The sequence below is a fragment of the Ciconia boyciana genome, chromosome 17 (assembly GCF_034638445.1).
Source record: "Ciconia boyciana chromosome 17, ASM3463844v1, whole genome shotgun sequence".
In the NCBI taxonomy this organism is placed as follows: domain Eukaryota; kingdom Metazoa; phylum Chordata; class Aves; order Ciconiiformes; family Ciconiidae; genus Ciconia; species Ciconia boyciana.
The window spans coordinates 3,488,961-3,515,749 of record NC_132950.1 but is presented as its reverse complement, the minus strand read 5'-3'; the positions used below and the strand labels follow the sequence as shown (position 1 = coordinate 3,515,749).

Genomic DNA, 26,789 nt, shown 5'->3' with positions numbered 1-26,789 from the left:
CAAAACTGTTCAGGCTTCAAGGGCTTAACTCTTAATCAAAGCTGGATTCTCCAAAGGGTTCAAGTCAGAGAGGCACTGAAGCATGTATCAAATTTACAAGCTGCTGGAGATTGAGCAGGTTTTTTTCTTTTGGATACCTACATACTGACTTCTGTGGAAAATCTGCCTTCTTACCATAGCAGCCTCTGAAACAGATCATCAAAACCTTCTGTTCCCTTGTTCTGATCCTTTTTTAAACAACTCTATACTTCAAACATTGTTAACTTTTGTGGTTCGGGCTCTTTTTTTGCTGCAGTACGTCACGGAGGCAGAAGGAAACCTCCAGCGAGCACGAGCCCTGGTGGATGGGATGCAGAAGGAGAAGATTGAGCTGTTGAACCAGCTGGAAGAGGAGAAGAGGTAAAGCCGGAGTGGATGGGTGTGGGGGAGGTGAAGTCATGGGGGAGACGAAGCTCTTACCCAAGAACATCATTCATTGGATCTAAGGAGAAGAAAGTGACTCGGAAAGTCATGTTTGGATGTCTTCCAGTGCTTCAGATATGCTGTGTTCCCCTCTCCTGGCCACTGTGGTCTGCCTGCGTGTAGAGGAGGGGTGTGCCGCTTCAGGTTACGGGAAGTTTAGAACAATTTTGCTCCAGTTGCACATCTAATGTGACTCTTGTCTAGGGCTGGGTATCCAGTACAGTGACTGCCCCCATTTGCTGACAAACTGCTGCTAATGACAACTGAACAGTGAAGTATTTCCAATTAGTCTTGTACATTCCTATGTCTCATGGCTCTTGGAGGGGACTCGATGCTGTATCATTCGGTGGGTTGCAGTGAGCTAATTTCTGTGATGTGAGCAGTCTCAGGTTTTTTGAATGTGCTCAGCTGAACCTGCCCCCGTGTTGCAATGCAACTGAAAGGCAGCAGACAAACAGCCAGCCAGGGCAGCTCTGTTCTGCCGTCAAAAGGAGTTTCATGATCGGACCCACTTTCCTGCCAAAGGCATGTAGCACTTAAGAAAAAAAGAAACCATCCGTTTCCATTCCTGATTAGGACTCTGAGTGCTGGCACTCCTGTGATGACCCTGATAAAGATTTGACAGGCCGCTTGCATGTCCAAGAGCGTTTGACTATGGCACATGTTGTACTGACAATACAATGGTGGACAACAGTTGATCAACCACTGCCCGTAGAAGGCCGGATAGTCTTGGTCTCCTGCTGAGCAGTGAAGTTATTGAGGGTTTCCAGCCATCTTCCCTGTTGTTTGGTTCCCGACACAAAGCAGGGAGAAGCAGCATTATTAGCCTGGAGGAACGAAGGGCTCCAGTAATATCAGTAACTCTGGGATTTGATACCCTGACCAAACTCAGCCGTGTCACTGTGTAAACTGGAATTACTCAGTAAAGGTGGGATTAACTCATGGCAAGGGTGTGGACAGTGACAAAGCCTTGCTGTCAGAGATTCTTGGATAAGGATACAGTATAAAAATAATACTGAATAATAAACAGACCTGTTCAGGTTGGGCCATCCCAGACCCCTAACCTTTCTGTACAACCTGGCTTTGCTAAAGACCATTTCTTTCCCCTGTATTTGTGGTGTGATGACCTTAAGGACATTCCTTCAGAGGAAGGGAAGTCAAACTGGAGTACAGCCTTGCTGTAGTGCGATTCATCATCTCCCCACATCCCAGAGGCCCCATCCATGTGTATATGATGATGCATACATTTCCTCTCTGGATAAGAGTGAAGATCTGCTTGTCATTCTTGGAGTCCAATTGCTCCATTATATATAATTAAGCTCTTCAGTGGGAATAGAAAGACATTTCTGTGTATTAAGTAACTGCAAACAGTGTTGATTTCAACTGAATGGTGTCCCTCCTGAGGATGAATTGTTCTTTCGTGCACAAGTCTCCCCGTTCTCCTGGTAGGCAGCTCACTTTCCCAGCTCCAGGAGGCCCTTTAACACAAGACAGCTGAGTTCTTCCCTAAATATCAACAGATGCCTCCTCTAATTTGAGGAGGTTTAGACAAGGAAGCTTGTTTATGAAGTTAGATATGTACACTCACAGCTATTTTTGTCTGTAACGGAATCAGAGTCCTTACATCTGGCTACCAGCTCAGCATCCTCATTATTGCCTTTTTTTTAAAAAAAAAATCAGTAAAGAGACCAAAGGGGACTGAGTTTAGCAGAAGATTGAATTATTTTGTATCATTACTGGATTTTTCTCTTCAGACTTTGCAAAAGAGTCCTAGGCACTTCTGCACTTGTGCATGTGATTTTTATGTGCATTTATGCATGACTGGCCTATACAATCTCGTGGTGAAGGCTTTTCTGCCAGGGTAGCTCACCATTTCCACGTTGTGGAAATGTTGAGCGTTGCCCACCCTCTGCCAACAAGGAAAAGGCTCTGATTCCCCTGGAGTATTTTGTATGGACCCTGTGCATCTGCCACAGGAATTGCCCTGTGCTTGGCTGCAGGATCTAAGAAAACCGGTGAAACCTGCTCGTGGCTTTCATGTTTTCAGGATCCCGGTGTCAGTGAACGGCAGCTGTGCTTGCTGAGAGGTGGTGCAGCAGAAACAGCATGTCTGTGAGCATGTACCTTGCAAGAAGGCAAATGTTTGCTCTTCAGAAGGCTTGCTTATTAACTGTCTTGCTCCATGTGTCTTGCTGTTTAGCTTCTGCTGAGCTGTTTGTGTACACAGTTTGTCTGTATCCCTCTCGGACTTTGGTTGTGCAGGGGAGGCCCATGTGCAATGGCTGCTTGGAAATGGGATGCTGATCTGGGTGTTACTGATTGCTCTTTGTGTCTTTTCCTCTCCCCAGGAAAGTGGAGGACTTGCAGTTCCGTGTGGAGGAAGAGTCGATCACGAAGGGGGATCTGGAGGTAAATTCCTAACACCCTTTCCAAATGTGGGATTGAAACCTGAAATTGCATGTGGGGCCTCACCTGAGTAGTTTCTGCCACCTTTTGCTCAACTCTAAATAATACGTTATCTTTATTGATGGCTTTGGACCTGCTGCGAGAACACTGTGGTATAAACTGTGAAGATTGTTCTTTGGTACGTTGCCCAATGACTAATAATGCTAGGAGCTGCCTAGAATTAATCACATGCAGCCAGCCTGGCTTTAAATGTTGCCATGAGTTGCCAAGCCATGTTAAAATCTGACTGTATCTGAATGTATTTCAACATATGTTTTTCCACTGTAGAAATGATTTGACTGCTCAGACACTGTCCCTGCAGTGTCCTGTTATTAGCAGCTAATTGGCACGCACAATCTCCCAGTCGGACGCTGTTCTATTCCAGCCGAAATGCCGTGTATCGTTTGACCTGCAGTACCCTCGTGTGGGGTCCTCTGCCCACGAGAGTGGGGTTTGATGCTAGGATACCCTTTCATTTGGAAGGGCTGTTGCTCAGAGCCATGCTGTTGCAGTGAATATTGTGCAAACTGGAAGTGGTGTTGGGAACTTGCCCTTGAGCTGGGAGGCTTTTCTGGGGGGGGAGGGAAAGGAAAAGAAAGTATTTCTGTGAAAGCAAGGCTCTACATGTATAAATTGGAACTTTCCCGTATCTTTAGCTAGAGTGCTAGGTTAGTGACAGCCAGAAATGTCAGGGGACCTGCTCTTGTGCTTCACTGTCAGTCATATCAATAAAAGCCCAGGAAAATGGGAAAACTAGGCAATGGAGTATGTTGCTATGGCTTTGACCCTCTTGGCATAAACCTCTCCTCTTTATCCAGAAGCTGAAGCAGAGTAATGTGTTTGGCAGGGTATAAATCAGCAACGCACTGATAGCAGACCTTTGCTAAAGGACAGCAAGTGCAGTTCCTGCCTAGTGTGTGGGTGCAAAATCAGGCTTCTATTGATTCCTGAGCTGAGATGATAGGTTTCCCCAGTGCTTTAGAGAAAGGTGATTGATCCATCGCTCCTTTTGAGAGCAGTGAATTGTCCCTGTGTAAGCTTAAAGTGTTTAAGCCTGGCTGTGGAGTAATGGCAATGGGACCAGGGTTAGCTAGCAGGTATATTTAGATGTATTTTTTAAAAAAAAGCCACCATATTTTAGCAAGATGTAAGCTGCTGTGACATAAGTGCTCCTGTAACTGCAGGTCCCAAACTGAGGATAGATCTGACTTTCATTTGGGCTGGGAAGGAGGAGCTGCTTTGCAGTGGGGATGTGGCCTTCTTGCAGGCTGCCAGGGTCCTGTCCCCACTTCCATGTTTGTCTGTACAGAAGAACAAATAACTTCTTAGGGCAGAGTCATGGAGCAGCCTGGTTTCCTGCGATCCAGAGAACTGGGATGTTCCCCCATGGGTCCAATGCCAGTGACAGCACAGACACTGTCAGAGAGCTTTGCTGTGATCAGCTTTTACATTCTATCCTGTCTAATTTGAATGCTCAGACTGAATGATTGATCCACTGGAGTTAATTCTCACCTTCCTGCTTTGTTGTGGAAACAGTTAGGATTTCCAGAAGTAATTAACTTAAAGAAAAAAAAATCTCTCATTGGAAATCAGGGGGATAAGTGCTCCTTCATGTTGCCGTATGTTTCCTGGGGGATGGTTGTCCCTGATATTCTTCATGTAAAATCACAACGAAGTCAACTAGTGGCTGCTAGCACAGCCCTTCGCATCCCTAGCTAGAGCTCAGCTAACCACCCAAATACCAAAGGCAAAACCCAGTGACAGTTGTCTCCCCTTCTCTGGTCTTGTAGTCCCCTTATGCCAACAGCCCTCTTCGGAGTACTCGGAGGAGAACGTTTATCTCGTACTTAACAGCCAGTAGCAGACATGGTGGTAAGAAAAGATTATCTCCTCTGTGGTCCCTGGATCTAGGGTTTCTGCAGAAGGCTAGGCTAAATCCCATGGTATTTCTCATAATATTATGTAGTTTTTGAACAAAGCTGGGACTCTCAGGTGTTGAGTGTGGCAGGCAGCATCCCTAGAAGCTCTTTGACCAAAGAAATCAATGTGTCTGAAGCCTGAAGATACCGGTCCAGTTTTTGGGCCTCTGATAAAGAAGGAGGAGCTGTGGATTTAGCCTTGAAATGCAGTTGTGAATTCAACCCATTTTTGATCCTTGTTGGCAATGCTGATGCTATAGTGCTTTGGAAGGTGAAAAGGAAAACAAAAGAAAGTCTTTTCATGGTGGAAGACTGTGGTGTTACAGGAAATATTAACCTCTTCAAGGAACTGTCTCATGCTCATCTCCTGGAACCTACCTTATACCTTGAACACCAGTGGGAAGTCAGTTTAATTTGTGAATAGTAATTTAAGGCTACCAGCAAGAAGTAAGTCTAAAATTCAGATCTGAACTTCTTCAAAGTGCAGGAAAACTTTGGATTTGAGGCTCTGAGTCATACTGGCTAGGCAAACCAATTTGCATAAAATAAGAAATAACACAGGACTTGATGCAAATCTTAAGTGAAGCTATATCTAAGGACTGTAAAACAGTTGATCTAAGTTTCTTCCCTGGTTATTTTTCCCCTCTATTTTCATGTGTTTTTCCAGACTTGGATAATAGCAGGATTGGTAGATACTGAGCAAGCTTGGCTGGGAACTTGTGTCAACCTCAGGAGTCTTGAGAGAGTTTCTTTGGGAGATTCAGAGATTAGTTTTGTAATAGGTCAGCATCTTCAGGTTAGCCAACATCTGACGTGCTGCCACTAGTTAAGGTAATTTCAAAAGTTTGTGTTGCTGAAGTTTCACTTGAGGATTCTGAGCTAGTGTAAATTGAGGAAAATTCATTAGTATCAATGGAATAATTATCCCTGTAAATAAAATCAAGCCTGGAGCTCCACCTTGAGATGTGGATTTTTGAGCATTGCAGAGAGCAGGAGAAGCCACTCAGTACAAAATTAAATTTCTTTATTTTTCTTATTAGGATGCATTCAGCCAACTTTTGCAATTCAGTGATATTATTTGGGGGTTTTGATAATGCTTGGGTTTTTGAGACCACATCTCCCCTCCCCTCCCCCCCCCCCTTCAGGGATCAAATAGACCACATAAAATATGGAGTAGTCTAAATATATCTGGCAGTTTAGATCTTGACCATCTATGAATACATGTATAATGATACCTTTCAAGCCATAAGAGAAAACATGTTTTTTTACAGACTTCCGTTTCCATTGTTTGTACACAGCTAACCAAAACTTGCTTTATTGTAGGAAAGGGCAGAAAATCCCTAAAACTGGTTCCAATAGAAAGAGGGGGAAGCAAACAATTATATGGAAAAAGAAGGGCAGAAAATGGGGGTGAAAAAAATGGTTCTGATCAGGTTCGTTCATTTTTTGGTAGGTCCAGTTTAATTCAAAGGAAAATGTTGGTTTTGTAAGCTAAAAAAATGTGAAGGCCAGAGTCTGCATGCATTTTCCCATGTCTCCTCTCCTCTTTTATTTATGGGAAATTTTACATGCCATTACAGTGGTCGTTGTAGAGTCCTGAGGTTTGCCACCAAGTGCAGCTATGTGGTACTTCCGCTTTAAAAGCGAAGGGCACTGAAGCAATGCCCTGAGTCCATGCTCCTGGATTTGGCAGGTTACATAAACTTCTTGTGCTTAGTTTACTCATCTGTTTAAAAAAAAAAAAAGGCAAAAACAAAACAAAAAAATAGTTCTGTTTTGTGTACAAGCATCTTAGTGTGCAAAAATCACTTTGAAATTCATAGCAGCCCTATTCAAACCTAAAGCACTGATTTGTATAAGTTTGGTATCTAAATTTCTTTTTATTTCTTTTCAGTGCAGTGTATTTTTGGTTTTAGCAACATGCTGTGTACAGTATGACCTGCTTTTTTTTTTTTTCCCCTGCCTAGTGCAGAGTTCAAGCTGTCTCCAGAACAAAAAGAGGATGGAAACTTCCAACTCTTTTCAGTCTACCTTGTGATTCTTCTTGAGGAGAGATGCGGAGAATCATTGCAAGGTCTTTGCATTCTCTTACGTGGTGCAAGGGTCTTGTACTGGTGGTCTGCAGCGGCGGGAGCTTTGCTTTTTAGGAAGTGTCTTCAGTATAGTCTTGATGCAGAAAAACACTGAAGCAGCTTTCTAATGCAGAGGGATGTTTTCCCATCACAGATTCCATTTTCTTGCGAATAGCCACTACGAGTACCATGTAAAATCCCGTAGTGACCATTTTCTGTTTGGTTGGATTTTTCCTGCTTGTTTGGATCTTTATTCTCCTCCTGTTGTGAACTGCCTTTCCTTGTCTTGTACACTGAAGATGATGTTGCAGCCTTCTCTTTCCCTCTTTCTCTCTCTCTCTCCCCCTTCCCCTTTTCCCATCTCCACTGTTCTTTTTTCCCTATGTGTGACCAGACTCAGACGCAGTTGGAGCATGCCCGAATACGGGAGCTCGAGCAGAGCCTGCTGTTTGAGAAGGCACAGGCTGAAAAACTCCTCAGAGAATTAGAGGACACCAGGGTAATCGACCCCCACTTGCCCTGCCTGCAGAACAGCGCGCTTGCCCCCTGCGTTGATGCTGATGACGCCTTGCTTTGGGTTTCTTTTTTTTTGGTTTGTGGGGTTGATTGGTTTTGGCTTGAATTTAGGCTTCCCTGATTTTTTTGTTTGGTTTTTTCTTTGCTCTCTCTCTCTCCTGGAAATGGTAGTACGATATAATTTCTAGCTTTGCTTCTTGTGTGGGGACTTGTTTCTCAGATTGAGTTTGCTTCTCTGCCCCATGCCACCATTTGACACATGAGCTTTTCACAATTCATCTTTCAGTTAACATGCCCAAATAATATCTGCACCCTGCACAATTCACCCTGGCTCCCCCAGGCTGTAATAAAAAATAACATTGCAATCAGCATTCCCTTTGTCCTCCCTCCAGCTGTGGGAGCTGCCATCTGAAATGGAAGATACTGGTGAGTGCAGGTGGACCAGCTCTGATCCTTGGCCATGCCTGCTCCAGGACAGGCTGCCCAGATGAACAATGCCCCCAGTCCTAAAAGCAGCCAGATGTGGAAAGCGCTTTTTCATGCTGCTCTGGTGTGGGAAGCAGCGAACTTGGCTACAGTGAGCTTGCTCCTCACCAATGCATTTGTTAGAGCTGTAGAAAAGACAAACGTGAGGTTCTCCAAAAGGGCTAAATGGTTTGAATGCCCCTGTGCCCATCTAAAATAAGAAATACCCAGCCTCCTGGGCTGATGGTTAGTGGGGAAAATGGCGATTGAAATGAAATGGAATTGATCGCTTGTGTTTTGGCACTGGAAGATCCTTGTTTCTTCTACCTTTTTCTAATATTTCATCTAGTCAAATCTCTTCTTCTCCGTCCATAGCTGCAGCACCCTGAACTCCCTGTGACTAGCAGGTAGTTCAGCCCTGTTAGGTGACATTCAGGTCGTAAGACATTGATCCATAGCCCTTATGCTCAATGTTAACCATGGTCGGATTTATTGTCTTGCATCCTCTAGCCTTCTACGTTATTTTTACTTTGCTAATAAACTCTAATAAGTACTCGTGTAAGAATCCTTTTTCCTTTTTACACCAGGGTAAACAAATTACGATGCAGAAGAGAGGTCTGTAGGCTGAGGATTGCTGAGCAATAAAGGAAACATGATGTGCTTAAAGCTGGTTTCAATGCATGGGCAGGCACGTTTCTTCTTGTGCATCGTCTGGCAAGATGCCTAGTCTGGAAATATAATGCCCTTTCAGGACATTATTTTTCATAAACCACTGTTGCTCTCTAGCGAATTTCAAGGGTTGTTTCAAAGATGTGTGTTTCTCTGTGGAAAACGAGAGGTTCATATTAGAAAAAACAAATTGCAATTGGCACAAAGACGTAACTGTTAGAGTTATGGGTGATAGTTACCCTGGTGCAAAACTGTACTCAAACTGGAGGGTGCTGGGTATTCTTTTCCTGTTTATTTGAACTTTGACTAATGTACTTTTGGATTTACTTCCACTGGAGCACACTTACTTAAAAGGAAGGATGCAGCGATGAGAGGTGGGGACTGACTTTGTCTTCTCTGTCATGTTGCAGTTAACCACGGTAGCGGAGAAGTCCAGAATCCTGCAGCTGGAGGAGGAGCTGAGCCTCAGGCGCAGCGAGGTGGATGAGCTTCGGCAGTGCCTCAGGAGCTCTCACCAAGCAGAGGCCCCTGAGCATAACCTTGGCTTGCAGTCAGAGGCTCTTCGTCTACGAGATCAATTGCTGTCTGCCAACAAGGAGCATCAGAAGGAGAGCAGCCAGCTAAAGGAGAAGTACGAGAAGACGTTAAAGAAGTACCAGCAGGAGATGGAGAAGCTGAAAGCTCTCAATGAGAAGTATTCACAGGAAATTGTTGACCTAAAGCATAAAGTTCAGCAAGCCACTAATGAGAACATGGGGCTTATGGACAACTGGAAGTCCAAGTTGGACACGTTAGCTTCTGACCACCAGAAGTCTCTGGAGGACCTCAAAGCCACGCTGAACACAGGCCCCGACACCCAGCACAAGGAGATTGTGGAACTGAAGGCAGTGGTGGAGAGTATAAAGATGGAGCACCAGCTTGAGCTGGAGAACCTGAAAGCAAAGCATGACATTGAGACAGCTGTTCATATAAAGGAGAAAGAGAGCCTCAAACTGAAGTTGCAGGAGGCTGTGGATGAAGTGGAAAAAAGCAACAGCAACTGGAAAATGCAACTGGAAACCAAAAGCAACCAGCACCTTCTTGAGCTCCAAGATGTGAAGGACAAGTGTCGAGATGCTGAGCTGAGGGTGCATGAACTGGAGAAACTTCATGGTGAATATAAAGATCAGACACAAGCAATAGCTTTCTTGAAAGAGCAGATTTCTTTGGCTGAGAAGAAGATGTTGGACTATGAAACGTTGCAGAAAACAGAAGCCCAGAGCAAACAGGAGATCCACAGATTGCAGGAAAAAGTGCTTGTCTTAGAGAACAAGCTGCAGTCCATGGAGGCCCTGCATCCTTCTCAGCATGCAAACGTATGACTTCTGGGTCATTCTGCTTGTTCGTTATCACTGTTAGTAACCCTTCCTAGGAGTAGCCCTCAGCTGCTCCCTTGTGCAATTTTCTGAGGCTTCTATGCCTCAAAGTATCTGGATGTTTTTACCTTCCATTGACGGTGCTTTTTCTGCACTGCATCTCCATGCTGAAGGCGTCTTCCACTCTTGAAAGCCAGTACGGTGGCACAATTAGAAGAAATAAGAGTCAAGAGAAGCAAGTGGGGCACATGAGTGCTGTGGCAACAGAATAGGGCTATTGTGGTTTGTCAGGGGTGGGCTCTCATCCTGAGGAAGCAGGGTTTTTAGCTGTAAAAGCATCATTTCCACAATACAGCTGATGTTCTCCAAGGAGCTGCAGCAGCCTTGGTGTATTATTGAGCAAGGCCCTTTAGGGGGGTAGGTGGAGGACAGGGTGGAAGTCATTGCCCATGCTGAGATAGAGCGTGTTGCTTGCTCAGCACATGGAGCGTGGTTTGAGAACCTCAGCTGGGGGCTGAGCTGATGGGATTGGGTGGGAGGTGCGTGCCAGCAATGCAGCAGAGGCAGTGGGGAGGCTTCACAGCATGTGCGGGAGGCACGGGGAAACGTCGACTTTGAGGGTTATAGCGGAAGAGCTGCTACCGGGGGTCAGGATGACACCAGGCTGGGGAAATAAAATGCCTGATTGCATACGAGTCCTGAGCCTCCCAGGGAAGGCTAGAACAAGAGCAGTGATAACGTGAAGAGGTCAATTTTCTGTGGCCTTTGTGTCTTTTTTAGTCATCCTCATTTAGTTTGACTGTTTGCCGCAGGATGCCATCTTGCCTTTGTGGCATGGCACAGGGACACAGGGCTGGCTTTGCACCAGAGTGAGGGGAGGTGATTGCTGCTCATGGCTCTAGGCTGGATCCCTGCTTGTGTTTGGATTTTGCATGAGAAATGAGCAAAAACCCAACTTACAACTTGTCCCTCTGGGGATGCAGAAAATGAAAATAAGCCATGAAGTGTGCACGTTTTAAGAATGATCATTTGAAATCTGTCGCTGGCGATGTAGTCACTGTTCCAGGCTGAGGCGCCAGTGAAGTTAATACAATGCCGATGTTTAATTTGCCAATGTGAACAGCCCCATTGAAATCGGTTGCGCCTCTAGGCAGCAAAGTCAAGGCCGTGAGTTACTGTTGGCCAAGTCAGAGCTTCATGCCTGCAAAAAGGCACGCTGAACTGGACAGGAGAGGCAAAAGCCCAAGAAGGAATCTACGGCATTAATGATGTTTCAAGGGTTGCTCAACATGTTTCATCTAGCAAAGACAGTCGTGAACAATAAGTACAGCCAGGGCCCCGGGAACAGTGGGTTGTTATTACAACATATCACATATTATAGCCAATATTCAAACGGGGGTGGATGTAAAAGAAGCTGAAGGCTTGTTCCAGAGCCTTTCAAATAAATGAGAGGGCTCTGGGGGATATTGATATTGGATTAAACCCAGGGGGTCTTGAAATAATTATTTTAACTATCTGTCAATTAAAATCAGGAAAACGTGGGAAGAAGTGCATGGGTGAAAGCCTTTGAGTATCACAGGGCAAATTCTATTTTTAAATGTCTTAGCTAATTTAATGTGACTGTAGTATTAACTATCCAAATATTTTAAACAAACAAATGTGACCATCTTTCCTAGACCTTCAAGTGAGAACCACAACTGCGCTTCCAAAGAGCAGTTAAATAGTTTTTCCGTACCAAAAGTACATCAGGCGGCGTATTCCTCCTTTGGCAGTGCTCCTGCTTCTGCTCGAGATGTATCCTTTCAGCGGTTGTGGCCGCAGCAACTGCTTGATCTGGGGCATGTGCTGAGGTCCCACCAAAGGCTGCTGGACATGAAGAGGCTTGATGGGCCAAACTGTGGCCTCTGCAATGGAAAGCTTGGCCGTGAGCTGTGCGGTCTCTGCCTTTTCGTGGCAGTATATGCGAAAGAGGATGGGGAAAAGGCAGAATCCTCTATATGGACCAGCATTTGCTTTTTATTATTTTTATTAATGTATTCATTCTCTATCAACATTTGATTACTGTTTTTATAACTTTGGGCACAGGTAGATTCTTCAGCAGTTGAGGAACTTGTTGTCCACTAGGTCTCAAGCTGAATGCTAAAGAGCGTTTGCACGTGAATATTTGCTGCGATTAACCGCAGGAGACTGGTCCAAAGGAGAGCAGCCCTTCCATCGCTCTGTACAAACGCTGGTTGTGTGAAAGCTGGAACCAGAGCTTACGGGGAAAACCCGATCTCTTTTCCCTCCCGGGTGAATCTCGCTGTTGTGCTCCGCTGCCTCTTGTGGGGGGGCACTCTCAGATGGTACCGGCTGACTTTCAGTGGTACCCCACTGTAGAAGCGACTCCTCAAAAGCCTTTGTTTCCCTCTCAGGAAGGATGTAAAACACCATAACTTGGGTACCAGATACACTTCTGCTTTGGATGGGGCTTTGTGGTTGTTAACTTTGCTTTGAATCTTTGGGTAAAGGGCTGATGTACATCTCATATTTTACATTTATTTCAGATGATTGAAACTAATGATATTTCTGAAGAAAAGATAAAGATGAAGCAGACTATGGAAGGTATGAAATTTTATTGTTTTTTCTTGGAACACCCTGTTCTTGTGACTTTTGTGTGCCTTCCCTTCCTCTAACTTTCTGCTCTTGTAGGGACGGCTGTGTGGAAGGGGCTTAGGAAGCAGTTTCATCTCTCAGATTTTGCTGCATGGCATTTGTTGTCTGGCTTCCCCCCCCCCCCCCCCCTCTAATCTGGCTGAGCGTATGCAGGGGTGGATGTTTCTACTTGTGTTACACACTCACCATGCAGATGGTGCAGGGTGGAGACAGATCTGGGGAAATGGGCACACTTCCATCCCATCACTGATTTCTACAGCAGGTAAAATCCAGACATTAAATGTAATTTGTTCATAGGAGAGGACTGCTAATGGTAGATAGTAATGTGACTGGCTTAAACTAATGGGGGCTACTTTTTTAAATTAAGCTTACTGTAAGTCAAATCCATCTCTTTAACAAAACACAGAATTTATGCACTCAGAAAATTTGTATAAAGTAGCTTTGAAACTGCACTGCACTCAGCCTCCCTCAGAAAGAGGGTAAGCTGTAACCCCTAGTCTGAGCAACAGCAGACCTGGCAAGATTAGAGCTGGCTGGCCCAGATGGTCTCTGTTGTGAGCCATGTCCTGCCACGGTGCTGTGCATGGCATACGCTTTGGGGGGCTGTGAAGGATTCAGGGCTGTTCCAAGACACGTGAGGTGCTTCCAGATCACATCTTCCCTTGCTCATTCCCAGAGGACTCGTATTTCTTCATTCTTCCTTAGGGTTGTTTGTCCTTTTTTTTTTTTTTTTAGCAGAAAACGTTATCAGTGTAGATCACAAAGGTGATCTCTAAAGAGCTAACTTGTCAATTCTCTCTTCAAATGGTGCTCGGCTTAGGGTGGCACAGCTTTTTCTCAATTATTCACCTCTAAGGTGTCTGTTCTCTGCAAAGCCCTTGTTAAAGTCCTGCTGAGGATGTAGCAATCTGAACAGAGGTTACTGGGGACTTTTGTAGGCTTAAACTTCACTTAACAGAAACTTTTTTTAGTTTGAGTATCCCTCCAGCTGTTTGTGGATTCAGACAGAGGTGTTTTGTCCTATTTCCATCTGCCCTCAATGCTAGCTAGGGATTGTCTGTCGGCCTCATCGCTGTCTTTGCAGGTACAGGATTACGTATATGCTATACCAAATTGTACGCTGATTGACAGGTAATTCCTGCCTAAGTGAGGACAGAACGTAACCAGGTCCAGCAGCCACTGCTCTTAAAATGGCCACTCAGTCCATGTGCTGCGTGTTCCCGCACTGAATAAGCCATATATAGGATGTACTAAAACTAACCAGTTCAGACTTGAGCCACAAAAGCATCATACTTCAAATCTACAGCTCTGTTTGAGTATGGGAATGCATCAATTCCAGAAAACATGTCTTTTAAAGCTGTCTCTGCCCTCCAGTGTAGGAGGTAACACAAAGAAATGTGCCAAAAGTTCCTTTCTGTTGTTTTTATTAATGTTTTATTCCCTTTCCTTGTGTTTGCTTTCTTAAACCTGTCCGATATGGCTTCCCAGGTGTGTATCCTGCCTCCTAATACCTGGGTGGTGGTGAGATGCAGTGAGGAACACCCGTTATCTGTCTCTGCTGCTTCTCTGCCGATGGAGGGTACCACCACCGTGCCCCTGTCGCACCCCAACCCCTGCCGTACGCTCGATACCTTCCTGATTTGCACAAAGCATTTTCCAAGCTTCTAACCTTTATCTTTTCTTTTTGTTCTCCCGCAGACCTCCAAGACAAGCTGAGTAAAAGAGACAAAGAGGTGTCGTCGCTGGTGTCCCAGACTGAAACGCTAAGGGCCCAAGTAAGTGGTAAGTTTCCCTAATCCAGTGCTGGTAGGAACTAGGCGTTTCCCTGCTCGTCCTCTGTACTGGTGTTAAACAAGGGCCTAGGTGCTGAGAGGGGCAGATATAAAACATGGCACTGCCTGTCTGTTAGTGGATATTGTTAGTAAAAATTTGTTCAGGAGTTCTGGTCTCTCTTCAGGAGGTGGATACAAACCCTGCAGAAGATATTTGTATCCTGTGAGAAGGGGTTTTGGGGCTTATTGCATGTCAAAAGCTGAAAGAGGCAGAAATAAATGGAGCTGGGCGTGTTTTTTCCAGTTCTCCCCTTACATAGGGCTAGATCCAGAGCTAATCAGGCCTGTGCTGTTAGGAGTGGGAATTGGGAAAAGGCAAAAAGCAGGAATGTAAGTAAAGGACTAAGTGACCTTTCTTCCCCTGTATCCTCTGTTTCTCATAGCTTTGGAAAATAAATGCAAAACCGCAGAAAAGAAGGCCGATTCGGTGTTAAAAGAAAAGAAGAGGCTGGAATGTGAACTGGAAGCCTTGACCAAGAAAACACATGATGCTTCAGGGCAACTGGTCCTGATTAGCCAGGAGCTACTCAAGAAGGAAAGGTCAGTCTGCAGCTCTGAAGGACGGAGCTGGAGACAGGGGGCTGTGTGTGTGCTGGTGTTTGTTCAGGGTGCTGTAATTTACCACCAAAAGAAACCAAAAGGTTGAATTGTTGAAGTCCAGCCCCCAGCTTTCCTGTTCTTTAGAGATGCTTATGTGGGAACTTGGTTGAAATCGGGGGCTATGAATTATCAAAGGGACTGCCCTTTCACTGCTCGCCAGGAGCCGCAAGACAGGTCAGCGCCCACGTAGATGCTGAATGAAGTCATCTACAAGCCAGCTAAGCTGGCTGCTGCCCTGCTCTGAAGCACGGTGCCCTGTGCAGGTCCCAGTCTCTTTACAGCTGGTGCAGTGGGGAGGACAGGAGATCTGAAGCCCCCGAAGTGGTGGGAGTTGGGTCAGGTTTAGCTCGCTGGCCTTTCTTTGGATCTGTAGCAAAGGTGGGAAGGAGTGTGGCAGGACTCCAGTGGTGTGTGGGCTCTGGAAATGTCGTCGCCTTTTCGTGCTGCTTCTTCCAGGAGCCTGAACGAGCTGAGAGTGTTGTTACTGGAGGCGAACCGGCACTCGCCTGGGCCAGAGCGGGACCTGAGCCGGGAGGTGCACAAAGCCGAGTGGCGGCTGAAGGAGCAGAAGCTCAAAGATGACATCAAGGGGCTGCGAGAGAAACTGGTTGTACTGGTGAGGGCACCAAAACCCCTTCTGGCCTTGTCTGGGGGCTGGAGGGCTCTGTGCGGCTCGGGGGGGTGGTTCTAGCCCTTCACCCTTACTCCAAGACTTCATGCTTTCTTTTGTGCTACTGAGCATCTGATGGGAACTTCCTTGACAGCGCCTGTGAGCTGTGGCCTGGCTTAGCAGCACCTCATTAAGCAGCAAAAATGTCCATCTGTCCTTCTCCAGTGTTTTCCTGTTCCCACTGGTTTTAGATCTATGGCTAAATAGGGCTAACATTTGTGGGAGAAACTGAAGGTCGGTCAGCTACCCCACATTGTTTTACACATTCTCTAATCTAGGAATAAGCAATGTCCTCTAATTCCTGTGTACTTCAGTGTCCTCCAGTGGTTGAAATGTGAATAATTTATTTGGACTGGGCTGGGAACAAGTTGGAGCTGCTGCTGGTTGCATTTGATATGATTGCCTTCAGAGTTGTGCTCTGACCCCATCTACTGTTGAAATCAAAACATGGTTATATGAGTTACTGTGGATTTCTACTTTACTTAATTTCGGTAGTTACTGGTTTTAATCTAACATGCTCCTATTTTCCCTTTGCTGTATAAGGACAAGGAAAAATCGGTAACGGATCAGCGGCGATACTCCCTGATCGACCCCTCATCAGAGTCGGAAGTGATCCGGCTGCAGCACCGGCTCGTCAGCACGGAGGATGTGCTGCGCAATGCGCTGGAGCAGGGCCACCAGATGGAGAAGCTCATGGAAGCGATGAGGCTCTCCTCCGAGAAAACACAGGTAGAGCATCGGCAGTCATTTCCCGGGTCGCTCAGCCCTCGGCAGTCATTTCTCTTGAGAATTCTCCTGGGACCTTGCCCGGTGCTGTGGGGGGTCATGCAGTCAGCTGGCTCCCTTTCCCTCTGCTGGAAACAGCCTGGCACGACTTTGTTCTGTCAGATGTAGCTTAAAACTAAGAAAAGCCTTGCTAGTAATTACAGATTCTTTTGTGCTCTGCGAGAACGGTTGCTAAATGTGGTGTTTTGGGGAAGGTTGCGGTGTGAGTAACTTCTTTGTGTACAGTGACGTGTGGCTGCATATCCTTGTGGTACAGGCACTTTATAATAGGAAAGTTGAGGATTTCTGCCATCTCTATTCTTTGAGAGGATTATTTCCTTGCAGTCCATAAGCACAAACTTTGGAGGTGACTGGGAAAATGTTTTCCATTTCTCTAACCAGTTCCTGGAGGCATCTCTGTATCTGATCTTGGTTTGCTGGTGGACTGTGAATGTTCACGTTCCAGTTGCTATCTTCTCTTCCCAACTTTCTCTGGTCTCCCTTTGTTTCTTCTGACAAAAGCAAAACTGCTTCTGTTGTTTGTCTTGCATCCTTCTTTGTGAAATTGAAGGCTGCAAATAACTTGACTCTCCACGTTTGACTTTTCCCATCTCATACCTGTGGTGTCTAAGCCCTGACTGATTCTTCCTGTGAAGTGACCTGCCCCTTGTACCAAGCTTTGTGCTTCGTGTCCTTTTTTACTCTTCTAGCTGTATTTTCTCTTGTGTCTGCAACCAGGTCATGGCTTTCAGAGCCCAGATGCACCAGTGCTCCTCTTGTACTTGCTCACTTAAATTCTTAGCTGAAAAATGTCTTAGGTACAGAACAAGCCACTAGGAGAATGGGCAGAGTTTGTTTTCCCTGATGCAGGTGCAGATATGTCGTGGTAGGTAATCTGGGGGGGTATCAAGTCTTCTCCTCCCACGACAGTCTTCTGCACAGTTTGCAGATACACCAAATGGCTGTTTGCATTGCAGTAGTACTTGCAGGGAGGCAGTCGGGAGGAGGGTGCACGGTAAAAATTGCAGCCCGGAAAGCTCTGCTGGCTCAGCTGAGCATCTGTGTGTTGCAGACAAGTCTCTTTATATCCTGCAGTGCAGTGGCAGCAGCCGTCTGCCAGCACCAGACAGGACAGCTGTAGTCGTGATGACAAGTTTGTGGCAGTCCAAGACGTACTATAATCCTGTCAGTATCTCCAGAGTGACTTTAGCTTCTGCTGTAATTGCTATGTGTCAAATGAAAATGCATCGTGACAACCTCATCTGTTGGAAGCTATGGGAGGGGTGGGGAAAGTTGTTCTCTGTTTGCTTTAATGTTAAGTCCCTTGAGAAAAGGAAATCTTCCCTTTCAAATTCCTGTCTCCAGAGGTGGTGCAGGTGGTAATTATTTCTTCCCCAACTGTAGAAAATAACTAATCTTACATAAAGTGAGTTGGAATGGACCTCATGAGGTCAGCTAATCTATCCCTGGTATTACTTTGATACTTTCAGGCTTAAGAAATCTTGGAGATACGACAAGATAGTATTATGCCTTCAACTACAAACCGTGGTACTAAGACAGACGGAGGATTATAGCGGGAAGCTAGGCTTCAAACTTCTATTGATGTCAGATTTTTAAAGTGCCTAGTTACAAGGAAGTCTGGATCAAAGCTCCCTAGTTTCAGTATGATATCTGTTCATCCTTCCCCTTATGAAGGGGAGTTGTTAACCAGGGGCTTTCAGGCTGAGCCTGAGGACATTGCTGGCCCACAGAGATCCTGGTGCAATAGTTAGGGAATTAACGGTTCTTCCTCAGAAGCCACACTTCCGCTGTAACCCATTCTGCACTACCTTCTGACCTCCTGTCTCCTCCCTGACAGCAGCAGCTGTGGCCCAGGGATCTGCCTTGGCATCGCTCTCCCTTTGTCTGCAAAGCCTTCACTTCGCAGCACGCTCGAGAAGGAAATCTCTAATTACCGCAAGCTGCTGCTGCTCTCCCTTCGCAGGCTTAGTCAGCCGCCGCGCTCCGCAGTCCTTGATGTGCGTGGCTGGCCTCGCTGTTAGCCGAGGAGGTGCAGGAGCTGGGGGAGCGTGATGGCACTGTGTCTTCGTCTCATTGTCGAGTAATTGCTGCCTTGCTGTTTCCGTGCCTGCAGCTGCAAAGTATTTGTCCTGTAATAGAGGAAGAGGATCTGTGCCTTCTCCATGTCTTGGGAGACCCTGATCTCGCAGCTTTGCAGGAAATGACAAGGATTTGGCACTCGAGCCTTTTCTTGGAAAATTTGCAGGGATTGTTCTGGGAGCTTTTTTATTTAATTTCAAGTGAATTACAGCATTTTGTGTGCATTATCGTGACCATGTACTGAGATCAAATTTCAAACCTAATTCCTGGTATCTATAGCTGCTTAGTGCACAGATCAGGTGTGCTGCAGGTAGGATATATTGCCTTGTCTAAGGCCTGAGTCGCCTGTGGTCGTGGGTGCAGACCCAAAGCAGAGTCACTACAGCGGCACTATTCTGGCCGTCCATCCAGGTAGGATTCACTGCCTGGCAAACGGTTCAGGCTCTCAAAGCAGAGCTCGGTTTGAATCTCTGCCTGTTTTTCCTGCCCAGACTAAACCTCTGTCCTGTAGGGTTGATTATGCACCATCGTGGTCACAGTGAGAATGGAAGCTGGGTAGCTGGGACTCCTCGAGTGGTGGGTTTTAAAGTCTCGCAGTCTTGTCTCCCCATAATGTCTGGTTTTGCTGCCATCAGCAATTCACCAACAACTGTGAATCTGATTGCCAAGACCTAAGCAACTGACATCTGGCACGCTCTGACTTCAGGCTGTGGCTCTCTCCTCTTGTTTGTGCTGGTTGTACTGTCATTTTGAAGCTGAAGGGCTCCATATTATCCCTGCTAAAGAAACATTATAAATGTTTAACAGTTCTTGTGCTTTATAAAGCTGGAACAGCCTGTCCTGGCTGCCAGACTTGTCCCCAGAGACGGGAAATGGCAAATGTCCTTTTCACTGCTGGGATGTTCGCTGTGCCGTGTTTTGCAGCTAACGCTGCCCTTGGCTGAGGGTTTGTTTATCAGGATTTAAGAGTCAGAAGCGAAGAGTGGGTCTGTGTCCGTGAGGAACTCGGGGGATGTTTTGTAGCTGGGAAGGATGCAGTCTGGCATGCGGGGCCAGGGTACAGAGGGCAGGACGCTTCTTGCCAAAGTTGGGGTGGGATTTTTGCGTTCTCCTTTCCTTGTGTGGAGTGGGCTGCTAAGGAGGGAGATGGCAGTCTTGGCAGGTCCCAGCACTTGTAGGCCAAACCGCTAGGCTCTGTGTCCCTCTTCAGTAAGTACTGTCCGTTCTCCATTGCAGACTGTTGGAAATTCTGGGTCTGCTAACGGAATTCACCAGCAGGATAAATCCCACAAGCAAGAGGTAAGTTATAAGCAGAATGTTGTTTAAAACAGTGACTGCTTCATGTGACTTCTTGCCTGCTGTGCTGGGGACAGCTCTTGGATGGAGGCAGTTCTGCCAGCACAGCTTGACTGTGTCATTCCCACAGCAAAAGCAAGGGGCGTTGCACAACTCCAGTTCCCAAGCATGATGGGAACTTCACCTTACCATTAAAACCCCTTGAAGCCATCAGGAAGGTGCTAGCGAGACACACGCTGAGGTGCAATGGGCGCGTGCTCTGGGAGAAGCAGTGGGAAGGGAGTTTCCCCTCAGTCTCCTGGGTCAGTGCCTGTACGACCCTTCTGGCAGCCTCAGCTGGAACCTGCTCAGTCGCAGGTCTCTGCCATCCTATTTACATGGGTGGCATTTCTGGGATATGCTGTCCTGGTGTCCCCTGGTCTTCATGATGTAGGACAAGATCTGTAGCCTCAGACTTTATTTCCTCACAGGCAGGATGGTCAGCCTGAGGAGGAGGCAATGTGACTGACCGGGCAGAGCAGTGGGTCAGGACACGGCACGCCTGGTGGCATCCCACTCCGTGCCTCAGTTTCCTCTTCTGTAAACAGACTTCTGTGCCCGCCCTCATTTTGCCTAACAAGGGTCTCTTTTCTTCCAGGAGAAGCTCTGATAGAGAAGACGTGAAGAGGATCATTTCACACCAGTATCAGCTCCTGTGCAGTGTCAGGAAAAGCGATATCCCATCTGGCTTTAGCACCTCCAAAAGACTAGACACAGTATTTTCACTTTAAAGCAGGACAATGTTTATAATATACTAACTGATGTAATCAGGACAATCCTGGAGTCCAGTTTTCCAAGACAGCCATTGTTCCAGGAGGGAGCAGAAAGATCTCTCTGGTTTGGTTTCTTACCTGTATTGGTTTTGACTGTGGAATTTGTATTGCTTGAGCTGCCCTTGTCCCACCAGCTGATGTGGTCAGGATGACAGCCGCCCCAAACGGTGGCCGAAGTGCCAGCGAGTCCCAGTAACCCACAGGAACTGCAAAGGGATTTGCTTGTGGTGTTCAGCTCCAAAGCGCGTGCCCAGAGGCTGCACGCTTCCCACGTGGGCTGTCCCTTCCCTTCCACCCACCCCAGTGTCTTGAAGACCTGCACGAGCGAGTGAAACCGGCTGGGCTGACTGTTCACCTGGCACGCGTAGGCTGAGGAAGATGGGGTGCGGGGATGTGTTTCGCTCCTTGCCTTGTAGAAGACATCACTGTTCTAGAGCACGGAGGCTGCACTTAGTACTTGTAACATAGCATGTCGTGGGAAATAATCTGATTTCAGAGGGATATTTATTTTGTTTCTCACCCACTGCTGTTTGGGGAAGGAGCTATGGTGGCTCTGAGTTTGGGGACGGCACACCTCGCTCAGGCGTGGTTGGCCTTTCTTCCTGCAGAGAGATCGCTGAGCAGGCCTGCCGATGCCCTGGGCCACAGCCAGGCTGCCCAGCCTGGTCCCCCTGACTCGTGTGCTTTTTATTGGGTCTTTTTTGTGGACAGGACTCCACAGACAGCTGGATCTCAGCATCGCCGGCCTGAGGGCTCCATGCTGGCTGCAGTCAGTGTGGGACAGACACCTTGAGGAGGTGGTTCCCTCCTTGCCTGTTAAATTAAACGGCTAATCAGGGATTGCCTGGCCATTCTCCAGAGCTGTCCTTGGCTCTTCAGTGTGATGCCCGTCCCCTGCTACCAAGAATGGAGGAGGCTAAGGTGCTGCTGTGAGCGTTCATGCAGTAGTGTCTGGCTGTGTTTGGGTACAGCAATCCTCTGTGCATGACCTGAGTATGAGCATTTGGAGCCGAAGGAATCCAAGACTGGAGCCCACACAGCTCTTGTGTCCGTGGACAGCAGCGCAGGCCCAGGCAGGGGTCTTGTTCCTTCTTCCAAAGGCTTTGCTCTTCTCTTTAACCTTGCACCACAGCTCCCACGGGACATCAGGGTGGAGGAAGGGGACAGTATGCTCTTAAAGGTGTGAGAGTCCAGTTCAGATTCACTGTTCAGTACCACAGGGAAGAGTCACAGCAATATTTTACCAGGCTTCACCTAGTTAGTGTCTGACTCCTCCAGTCTTCAGAAGCTCTTGTGTTATGATGGGGCATCTGTGAAAGAGGACAAGACAGAAGAGACCACTGAGAGAGGAATCTGAGCCAGACCCCAGGCAGATGAACATCACGGCCTGTCAGCTTCATTGCTTTTTGCCCTGATTTCCTACAAAGTTGTGTTACTTTTTCTTAGTGGGTTGCCAGACTCCTCCTTCCTTGAAGGATGGGCAGCCAGAAGCAACCTGGGAAAGCCTTGGGCTTCGTGGCTGCGATTCTGCCATAAGGAGGACGTTGCTGAATCTGGGCTGTGCCACAATACTGGACCCTGCTCACTTGATGCAGGATTGGTGATCTCCCTCCATTCAAAGGGAGGATGAGAGAGGAAGGGGACTTCAGGGGAGTAAAGCAGGTCAGAAAACACGGCTTAAATCTGGCGTGCGGCAGGGGGAGGCAGAGCTTGGGATCGAACTGGCTGGAAATAATTCAAGTGGGATCCCATCCTGCCTTGTAGAAGTGTTTCATCAGCTCTTAGTAATCACCAGGAAAATTGCCACATCTCTACCTAGCTCTGGGACTTTCCCAAGGGATCATAGGGGTGGTCTCCAAAATCCTCCTGGTTGGTGTATTCATCTCCTAAGTGATTTAGGAAAATCCCAGAGGGAGTGTTTGTTGTTACAGCCTGCGACAGTGCATACCTCCCTGGGAGCTGCTGTTTTTAGGAATTTGGGGCTGGTGTTCCCCAGAGTGCTCCTGTCAGCTGGATGGTCTCTGAAGCCACTGCTGCAGCTCCCGCTGGCTTGAGTGGAGCTAACACAGAGTGCTGCTTGCAGTGCCGCCTGCCTCCAAGCCCAGGGCTTCCTGGGCACCTGCGGGTGAGAGAGTCCGTTCCAGTTTGTGGCTTATTTGCCCTGATAGGTCTTTTAGTGACTTGTGACCAGCTGCCTTCATCTCCAGAGGAAAGGCACCTGCATTTTTTACCTCCCTTGATGAACCTCTGCCTCCGCACAGGGCGGGATCCCCCAAGAGTGGTTATGGGGACCACGTATTTGGCTCTGTTAAACAGATCCAAAGTTGTCAGGGTGGCAGTGGTTCAGGCTGGAGGAGTCTCTGGCTCCTGTCTCCTCCCAGGGCCCGTCCCCTGTGAGTGGCTCAGAGCTGTGGCTCTTCCCGGTCGGCTTGGGTGAGAATGCAAAACAGCAGCAGATGAGTCCGAGCAGGTTTAAAGTTAGTGCTGGTGGTCTTCTCTGGCTGTAAATAGCTGTGCTGGTCCCTAAGGATCAGCTGGGAGCTGATGGCGCTTCTTGGCTTTCTCTGGAGGCTGTGTGGACTTCGTGGTGCGGGGCTGTACCGAAACGGGCAGCGGGGCAAAGCCGGGTCCCCTGTGTCCCCGCCGCCCTTGGGGTGCAGGTCCATGGGGGCTGCTCCCCAGACAGGGCTGACTGCAGCGTCACAGGGCACGTTACCACGCGCGTCATCTGGGTTCAGCTCAACCCAGTAAAGTGCCCGGGAGGGGGTTTGGACCCAGCCGTGTCTTCCCTCTCCAAAATTGGCCCAGGCTTCCTGAGGGCACCTGCCTCTGGCTGCCCCTCTGAGGTTGTAAGAGACCAAACTAGGGACAAACTTGGAAAGGACAAGGAGGAGATTCCCCAGCCCCTCTATCCCTCTATTTATTTGTAAGTTTAATTGCTATTTTTGCCTATGTGGTGGTGTATAAAGTACTTCACAATATTTGGTCTTACTGGTTTGGTTCTTTGGGGGATATTTTCAAGGGCATTGGAGCAGCGATGTACCCATCTCCTGTTGTCGGTCAGGGACTGGTTCCTGTTTGTGCCTTCACTCCCTCTTCGGCTTCAGCCTTGCTGTTACCTTGATCCCCGAGGGCTGGTACAGGGGCACTGCGTTCTCCCCAGCCCCTCTCCTGGCTCGTGCGTGCCACGCTGGTTTTGCGTCCGGAGCTGGGTCCGGAGCATGCCTCCGGGCACCGCTGCCGGGTGGGGAGCAGGAGGTGGCCACGCACGTACGTGGTCAGCATCCTGCTGGAGCCCTCAGCACCAGGGGAAGGACCAGCACCCTGGTTGTGAGACCATCCCTCACGGCCAGCTGCGTTACCCCGACGGTTAGTGATGCTTTTCTGCTGAAGGCTGACACGTTACCTGATGAAAAAAGTCTTTGAAATGGAGACTGTTCCATGTTTAGTGGTTTCTTCTCTGACCCTCTAGGCCAAAGGGAGAAGAATCTGTCTTGGTTGGTGATTTCAGCTTTCTCTCTCCTACAGCATCCAGAGAGCGGGAGCACGGGGCATCACCGTGCAGCGCCGTGCCGGTGCCGTGCTGAGCGACCGATGCCAAGTTGCCAGCCAAGGCTTTACAGCTCTCGCCTCCCCCAGCCACCAGCGGTTCCTCTGGCTTGCAGTAGAGATGCATGAGGGTTTCATTAAAACGATGCAAATGACACTGTAAAAGTCTTAACAAAAATTCCAGTACTCCGTTGTTCGGCAGCTTTAGCAGCTCAACACTATCTTGTAGGGAGTAATTAATACACTAAGATCCTATAGGCCTCATGTAAGTTACCAGAATAAAGATGATACTAGATGTATAAATGGATGATAACCTTTTACCCGTACAGTATGTATTACAATTTTGTAGCTTAGTCATTTTTTGGCTATCAGATTTTGTTAGTATGATATAAAAAAAAAAAAGACACAAAAAAAAGGGTTTGACTGCTACTGTCTATTTTGTTATTTGATTCCTTTTATTTCTTCCTCTGTACAAAAGCTGTACAAATCTCAGTCTGTGTAACTACTACAGATATGTATTCATGTACCATCCACCCCTGTCCTGGCTTGCTGGTGTGGTGAGCTCGTTACTAAACAATAAAATCTGTGGCTGAAGTTGGGCACCCTGGGGCTGCTGGGGGTGTGTTACGGGGGTCTTGCAGTACACGAGCCGTGCTGAGCCGGCAGTGGCCGGGGGGCGTGGGGGTCTTTCCCTTTGCAGCTCAAATGTGGGGCTTTGGCACGTCCCTCTCGCCCTGAGCTCAAGCAGTGACCTGGAGCCATCGGCATTTGGGCCGCGCAGGGTTTGTTGGCAAAGAGCCGAGGGGCTGCAGACCTTGCCCGGGGGATGAGGTGCAGCGGGAGCCGGCACGTGGCGTTCGCTCTGCTGCAGCCTGGGCTGGAGGTGAGGACAACCGACTCCTTCCCGGGGTGACTCCTGGCCTGCTGCTGTCAGGTATCTCCTGAGCCACGGGGTGATGGTGCTATTTATTAATCCATGATTATTTTCCCTCCCTCCCTGATGCATCTGCAACAGCCCGAGGCGTGGAGTGTCATGGCGGGCTGTGCTAGACCCACCTCCCCTCACCTCCAGACTGGCACCCGCTCATCTGAGCAGTGCCGCCTTGATTTTGGGGGGCAGAGACAGCAGTTGGGCCATCCTCATTGTTTCCAGCTCACTTATTGCAGACCTTTAAAGCCCGGGGAAACGGAGATTGCTGTGGGTCGGTCCCAGGGGGGAGCGGCGGTTGCTGCCAGGGCCGGTGCGGGTCCGGCTAAGCCACGCTGCTCCCTAGCCCAGCCTCCTGCCCTCTTCCCCTGTGTTCCCACCGCATGCCCGTATGGGTGCTCTGAGCATCGTGGGGTTTTGCTGTCCCCCGTGGGGCAGGACTGGGGGCATTTACTCCAGGGCTTGGTGCTTTTTTCATGGTACAGCGTCTCTTAGTCGGGAATTTCCTTGGCTGCCCGTGGCCTGTGCCCCAGCTCAGCAGCCCCCTATACAGCGATGAAACATCTGTCTCTCCTCCCGCTGTGTTTTCCTGCACTCATGGGCTGTAGAGCCTTTACAGAAAAGCAGCATTTCCTAGTATTGCCACCTGTCTTAAGATACAGGAAAAAACTGGGATGCTTTTTTCCTTGCTTCCTGGCTTCATCTTTTCCTGGATTTAAAACAAAATCCTCCACTACCAGGATTACCTGAAAGCTTTAAACTCTCTGAATTGCTGGTGAGGTTTGCAGGTGATGAGTTGATTCCCCAGAGCATAGCCCCCAGAAAAATGACAATAACACCATGAAGCCTGGCTCTGTGGCCTTTTTCCAGAGCTGTAACATGGTCTGTACAGTGTGGTCCACGATACCTTGCTATTTGATTTTTTCAAGGTGTGCAAGAGTTGCTGTCAAAAACAAATAACTTGAGAGTTTCTGTTTCTTCACCAGCTCCCTGGCCCTGTGCGTTGCAGGGTCTCAGGATCTCCTAAAATAGCTGGGCAAGAACGGGGGGTCCCCGGGTCACCACGTTGCTTGTTTCTAGAGCGGGTGCTGGTGGCATCTGCTGCTGCCATGCGCTTCACTGTCCTCCAGCGGCTGGAAGGAGAATAATTTATTTGAACTTTGCTTGGGAGAAATCTCCAGACACAGGAAGGTCCATCCTGGCTCAGCCCAGCATGGGTGCTGGGCAGGGAGCTGATGAAGTTGTTATTTTCCCCGCCCTTCGCTTTCGAAGGCGGCTTCGCTCCCCTCGGGTCCTGAGACGCCGCAGCTGGGCAGCGCCGGAGGGTGGGATCCTCTCCCAGCCGAGCAGCTCTGGCCTGGGGAGCCGGGCAGCGGCTCCCGTGTGCGATCCCGCTGTCACGGCTCAGCCCTGGCCCCAAGTAGCTGCTTCAAGGTTTGTGACCCTCTGCTCCACCGGTCCCGTCTTCGCTACCGAGGCTGCCGGCGAGGGGGAGGACCGCTCCAGCAGTGGCTGTCGAGCTGTCCCCGTGCTGGCTGCGAGGTCACCAAGCAAGTCCCCTTTTGCAGCCAACGCTCCTGGAGGGAGATGCGCCCAGGAAGGACGGGTTTTTGGGGAGAGGAGGCTCTCCCCAGGAGAGGTGGCAGAAACCAGCAGGGTTTCCATCACGCCGGCCCGTC

General features: G+C 48.2%; 1 protein-coding gene across 2 annotated transcripts in view; it reads left to right on the top strand.

The window, feature by feature from the left end:
• The window catches only part of CLIP2 (CAP-Gly domain containing linker protein 2), an 80,744-nt gene extending 55,960 nt beyond the window's left edge, over window positions 1-24,784 (top strand). For both annotated transcript variants that reach the window (XM_072882228.1, XM_072882229.1), the window contains exons 7-16: window positions 296-399; window positions 2,811-2,871; window positions 8,959-9,903; window positions 12,450-12,507; window positions 14,257-14,340; window positions 14,774-14,930; window positions 15,447-15,606; window positions 16,204-16,389; window positions 19,762-19,824; window positions 20,459-24,784. In XM_072882228.1, the coding sequence (XP_072738329.1) occupies window positions 296-399; window positions 2,811-2,871; window positions 8,959-9,903; window positions 12,450-12,507; window positions 14,257-14,340; window positions 14,774-14,930; window positions 15,447-15,606; window positions 16,204-16,389; window positions 19,762-19,824; window positions 20,459-20,470 (1,830 nt within the window). In that variant the 3' untranslated portion in view covers window positions 20,471-24,784. The remainder of the gene's footprint in view (window positions 1-295; window positions 400-2,810; window positions 2,872-8,958; window positions 9,904-12,449; window positions 12,508-14,256; window positions 14,341-14,773; window positions 14,931-15,446; window positions 15,607-16,203; window positions 16,390-19,761; window positions 19,825-20,458) is intronic.
• The last annotated feature ends 2,005 nt before the right edge of the window (window positions 24,785-26,789 follow it).